Source organism: Drosophila montana, unplaced genomic scaffold (assembly GCF_035044405.1).
Source record: "Drosophila montana isolate Dmon_TW-CO22-7 unplaced genomic scaffold, ASM3504440v1 contig_3846_1, whole genome shotgun sequence".
In the NCBI taxonomy this organism is placed as follows: Eukaryota; Metazoa; Arthropoda; class Insecta; order Diptera; family Drosophilidae; genus Drosophila; species Drosophila montana.
Window position 1 is genome coordinate 471,008 of NW_026998718.1, and position 6,073 is coordinate 477,080.

Sequence of the window (6,073 nt, forward strand, 5' to 3'; positions counted from 1 at the left end):
TACCATCAGTATTTATCCTAAGTATTTATTATGCAATTTTAATTGTTTAAACGATTTCGTAATGGATTTATTGTCTTTGGCATTTTAGTGCGAGCAAATAAAGATTTTTTAGAAGAATTTCAGCAAAGCATTTTCTTATGGATGCATTAAAAGAACATGGAATACCTGAAATTCTTACTAAATATAATTGTCGAGCTTTTCTTAAATGGAATTTCGCGTAATATACAACATTATTATAAAAAAAAGGTTCAACTTGTTAAGTAATCAGAAGAAAGTTTTCATTTAATTGACACTGAAAGTTAATATAGTTGTCATTTCCTATGTACTCTGCTGCCTAGGTTAGGTTTTTAATTTATATAACCTAGCAGAAGCATAAAATTTGTATCACGAAATGCGTAACACATAGCTCGAGACATCTCCGACTCCATATATGCTTTTAAGTCCAGTGTAAAATCTCATAAGAATATGTTAGAATCTGCCATAGTTAAGTGGTATGAAGAAAATCTTGTTTGTTTTTCAAAAGATTATTATAACTAAACTTGGTTTTTCCCAGTTTCGTCATGCACCTTAAGATCAAAAGACCATACACATTGGAAATCTATATAATGTGTATAGGAACAAATAATTAGAAGTAAAGTTTTTATATAAATATTTTTGTGTTAAATCTTCGGCGTCTTGCAAAACAATTATCTGCAGTCCCATAATCCCTCTTGACCAGACGCATTAATTTAGATTAAGTTGAGTTTTCATTTAGTTTTTAAAAAATCTTTTCTGTGCTTCCATTTTGCTCACATTTTTTGTATGCATAAGTGCGTCTCCTATCTTTCGCATGTTAGTCATAAAAACCAGTTCCAGCTCCAACTTGCCGTGGTTCACAGAGTCCCACAATACGCTCTCCCGTTTATATGCTCCGCTTGGGTTCGTCGAGCCGGCAACAGCAACAGCAACAAAAACAACAACTACAATGCCGACGACATGAGCTTATCAGCAGATCAGAGAGCGCCGCATCTTAAATGCTGGCGCCAGCGCCAGTGCGCTGATTGAGCGCGACGCCAGGTAATCCTGGCCAGCAGTTCGCCGCAAGGTAAGAGCAAATGTAATTGATGTTTTCACGTTGTAGTTGTTTGCCATTTACATGCAAAATTGTTTCAGTCAAAGCCTCACACATGCAACTTGTTGCGCTGGCCAACGGAAATGCGGCGGCATCTTTGAATGGCCACCAGAGTTGGCCAAGCGGTAGCCGAAGCGAGACACGGCTATTGCCTAAATTGCAAATCTTCGACGGTGGCATTTCATTTCAAATCGCGTTAAGAAACAATTGTTAAGCGGCTGATTCCCCAACTTTCTGCTCCGTCTACAGCTCCATGCCCGCCGCACACGTAGCAACAACCTGTTTTCTTCTCGGTGGGGACATCTGTTGCTTGTCGGCTGTGGGGCTGCAGTCCCATTCATGTTGCCGCTGGAAGTGTTTATGGGCTCCACATTAGCCACACTGCATATTCATGTTAAACGTCGCCAAAAAGACTAACGACGCCAAACGGCTATTGTGTTGTTGTAGCCGTTTCTTTGGGTTATTTGCTAAAATTTATTGAATCCTCATTTAGGAGCAGCAGCCAGAGTGCCCCACAAACCAGAGCTAGGCGCAGGTTCAAAAACGTTCGCATGTCAAACTCAAATGAGCGCCGTCGCGGGCTCTGGTCTTCCAGCGGCAGATAAGCGAACTTTTTGTCCCAGGCCTTGTGTTTGCTATGTATATGCTCCTGCTTTTATTGTTTGTTGTTGTGATTGCAGTTGTTGTTGCCCTCTCTCTTTCCTCTCCCTTCGTCTCTCTTGTGTACATGTAATTTCGTTGGAAATTAATGTTATGGCGGCCAAAATCAAAGTCATGGACATTTCGTTGGCGACAATTTTATCGGCAGCGCAATGAAATCATTTAGAGTAGAGATGGGCGCCAGCCGTAGACGTTGCGTTGCAATGTGTCTCTATACGAGGCACGCAGGATGCAATACACACTCACGATCGCACGGGATTTGGCTGAAACTTGCGCTTAAAATCATTGGTTTTTTAATCGGATATGTCGTCTTCTACCCCCTACAAAGTTTAAAAAATGACTAATTGTATCATTGCATATCGAACTTTTTTCAGTTTTGTCAGAGTCCCGACCTTCTGCAAAGTCTTTAATTATTTCAGAAGTGTCTGAAACCAGAATTTTATTAATGCCTCTAAAGTTAGAAAACAATTAGTATATAAACATCAATGTGACTTAACTGAAATGCAAACATTCTGCTTGCACAGATTTTTGTTAGGGGTGATAATCATTGAAGGTGGTGCGACGTCGATGCCAGTGATTGGGATTCTTGTACTCCCAAAGATTAGTTAAATCGTAACCAGCCGGTACAACGATGTGTGGCTTTTGGCCAGGTAAAACACTTTCCTCAGGCACTACTGGCATATCCTCAAAGGGCGAAACGTACATCTTGATCTCGGGAGTAGTCTGAAAGCTAGCTGATTGGCCGCTACTCGACTGTAAAAATAAGGATTATTGCATATTTGGAGAAATAATTTTTAGTGGATTTACCTTATTTGGGGCCCCAAAGAACTGCTTGGTAATTTTGCCTTTCTGTTGCTCCCCCACCGAAATATTTTTAAATTGATCGATGTTTTTCGTATTAAAGTAGTCATCTAAAGCAGCCGTAAATTCGCGTGTGAGCGAACGTTTACGTTCCGGATAGTTTTGCTGCTCTTCAATCCAAATTTCCGTGAAGGCAAACCTTTGCAATGCCTCCGTATTGGGACTTATATCTAGGGCATCCTTCTTTATTGGGTTGACTGAAGGAGATGCGTTCATGTTGAAGAGGTCCATATCGGGCATCTGAGAGTTGCCTGCCAACTTCGGCACCATATGATGGCACATTGTTAATGGATTTCGCGAAGGAGTCACTTTTGGTGATTCATATTGGATCGGCTTTGCCACCGAAGCGCCTGCACTGGAGCTACTTGTGGCAAGCGACTCAGAAGCTTGACAATCAACACGAAGATTTGGATTCTGTGCAAAAGTGATTAGATAATTATTTGGATTAAAATAGTTGCGATGTGCACTTACAATCTTGATAGCATTTTTATTAAACTCAAACTCAGCAGAGGAATCTGAAACTTCGGGGCCATCGTCTATGTCGGAAAACGATCCCAAGTCAGATGGCTCGCTACTGCTTTGAGCGAAGGAGTGAAAAGAGTCGTTCTCATCATCAATTTCAGCACAAAACGTTTCCGGAATATGATTATTCAAACTCATTTTGCGATTTTCTCTCCACACCAGCAAAGTGTTTCATTAAATGGCATTCAAAAGTAGAGATGGGTGCGTGACTTAAAATAGGATGGAGCTATTTTACTGATTAATTGACCTTGACCAGTGTGTCACCCTTCGATTATTAGATCGAGAAAGATCGAGGGAGAAAGATAAAAATGATAAGCAAAAGATAAAACAAATATGCAAAAATAAATATTATTCACAAAATATAGGGGTTAGAAGTCTTTATAAATAAGGATAAGAACATTTGCATGATAAAGATTTAGTCTTATGCATGCGGCAGAAACGTCATCCTTCGAGTTATTTTCTTAAGTATTATTAAATGCAACCGTTTTTTAAAATGAATTTTTTTTTTTATAAGAATAATTATTTTTTTTAACATCGAACTACATTATTTTCTATTCACAGCTTTATCATCTGGCAAAAGCTGAACTTTTATCTACATTATCGATATTTCGATACTCATGAATTATCGATAAGCTAATTGGAGAGCGATGTATTGTAAATATATATACATGCATATGTATGTGGTTAGTTTTCAAACGCCCAAGTCAGGTAGGAAAGTGTTGGACAAAGGAATAATATGCAAATTATATAGAGAACTTAAATACTGTTGTAGTTTGCACTCAATAGGCTTGTAAACAAAGGGCACTGACAATGCGGACAACGACCGAGCGCAGGACACGCACTTGACAGCGGCCATTATTGTTGTTGTTAGTTTTAATTGTTCTCATGGATTTGCAAATATGATGCACAGTTCGCGTGGGTCAGGCCAGCCGCTTGCCTGCATGTGTGGGTGGATTTTCGCTATCCGGCAATTGTTTGTGCCATTGTTCACACGCTAAGAATGAAAAATTACACGCTTTGTTAATTGTCCCAGCCCCGGTCTCGGACCCGGTCCCGGTCTCGGACATGGCCCTCAGCTGAGTCCATTTGCATAAATTGCTTGGTAGGATTCTGAGTGGGTTTGGCTCCGCTCTAGTTTAAAACCACGGCTTAGGACTGCGCTTGAGAAAGAAGAAGGGAGAGATATAGATTATGAGCATTTTCAGTTTTATGGCTTGGCACCGGCGACACACGACGCGGAGGAGAACTTATGCCTGGCTTTGTTGCATTCTTCTGGCTTCCAAATATGTTTACTTTCAACGAGAGAATAATGCAGTCTGCAAATCCTTTTTAGCGAATCAAACATAGAAAACTGAGAGGGCAGCATACCTATAGTTTTCTTGCTGTTTCCCTTCTCTCTTTCTCTCTCGTTCTCTCTTTCTACAATAACAAGCAATGCAAATGGCGCGCTTGCAGTTCTTGCTGTCAAGTGGCGCGCAATTTAAATTGATGGCCATTTGCAAGTAGCTGCTGCCACGCGTAAAACGCTTTTCATACATTAGCACTTGTTTTTGTTGTTGTCAACTAATTAACGTTCGTTTAGGAAATGGTAATGGCTGCGTTATTGTTCGGGTTGCTCCCCATTTTGTGTTTACACAACAACAATTGGTTGCAAGACAAAGTGTATCTAATTTCAGGGGGCAAACACAGAAAGCAACAACAAAATGTTGAGCCGTAAAATGCAACAGCAAAATGCATTAATTACGCACACACGCTGCACACAACCTGCGACATCTGCCAGACGCATTTGTAGCTATTTAATGAGGCATTCAATGCACTTACAACCTTGCGCCTGTCAATACAGCGCCGTCGACAGCCAGAACGACATCTGTCACCCGTTCTGTGCGCTATAAAACCGCAGTCCGCAGCTCCTAGTCCCTGGCGAGTACAATTTAGAAATCGATTTGGTGGTAAATTGAAATTGTTGTTTGTTTTTTCTTGGCCGTACTCCGGCCAAAGACAACGTCTGCACACGCCTCCCTCGACGCGACGCGTCTCAACGTCCTCGTTTTGGCTTCAGACGTGGGTGGTGACGCATGTCATCGTAAACTTCATCATTGGCTACATTCTCTGCCGACGAAATAAACTAGGGAAACCCAACAACAAGCAACTTCAGCTTACATAACAAATTTTGTATGTTTTCTTTGTTGTTGTGTTTTTTGGCTGCTGTTGCCGCCGCTCTTCGTTTCAGTCTCTGCCCATTTCATAAACATCTTTAGCCATTATGAGTCTCCGGAGTATTCTCCCTGTGCAACTGTTGCCTCCGTTGGGCTGCAACCGAATTTCATGCCTTGTCGAGCTATTTAATTGCAAACAAATTATGTTCTGGCCATTCGCAGTCGCCGTCGCAGTTGCCGTCGCAGTCGCAGTGTGGCTAATGGATGCTGCACCACCGGCGTCATCTTCGGCGGCTGATGATGTTGTTGAAATTCTAGCGTTTATCTTGTAAATTGGTTGGGATTAATGTTAAGCGGAAGTTGTGATTTGAGTTGCGTCTGCTGGCTGCTGCTAGATGCTGGTCCAATGATAAAATGCCAACTGGCTGCAACATGTTCATTTACCTACAGCAAAGTGTGTGGGCGTGATGGCTTTGAAGTATCCTTTAGATCTGCCAATTAGCAAAAGGTATTTGGTATCTGGGCGATGTACATGTCTGTCTTAAATAAGGGCTGGTCAATTGGGTAGGGTAATAATCTAAAAGGCGCCTTAGTCAGATTTATATATCTCACTGTACCATAATTTATGAAATATGAAGTCCTGCTGCTAAAAAATGTTTAAAAAATTTGCATAAATAGAGGCAGCTTTTATGGTTTGCGATGACCACCAATAAGTCAATCAATCAATCAGTCAATCAATCAGTCATTAACAACAAACAGTTTT

At 41.0% G+C, this 6,073-nt stretch overlaps 1 protein-coding gene across 1 annotated transcript; it reads right to left on the reverse strand.

The window, feature by feature from the left end:
• Positions 1–2,176: 2,176 nt before the first annotated feature.
• On the reverse strand, positions 2,177–3,355 carry LOC135438090 (uncharacterized). Its single transcript, XM_064696245.1, has 3 exons — positions 3,104–3,355; positions 2,579–3,046; positions 2,177–2,524 (listed from the first exon to the last, which is right to left on the reverse strand). Exons 1-3 carry the CDS (start codon positions 3,290–3,292, stop codon positions 2,303–2,305), a joined length of 879 nt encoding a protein of 292 aa, XP_064552315.1. The 5' UTR covers positions 3,293–3,355; the 3' UTR covers positions 2,177–2,302.
• Positions 3,356–6,073: the final 2,718 nt, after the last annotated feature.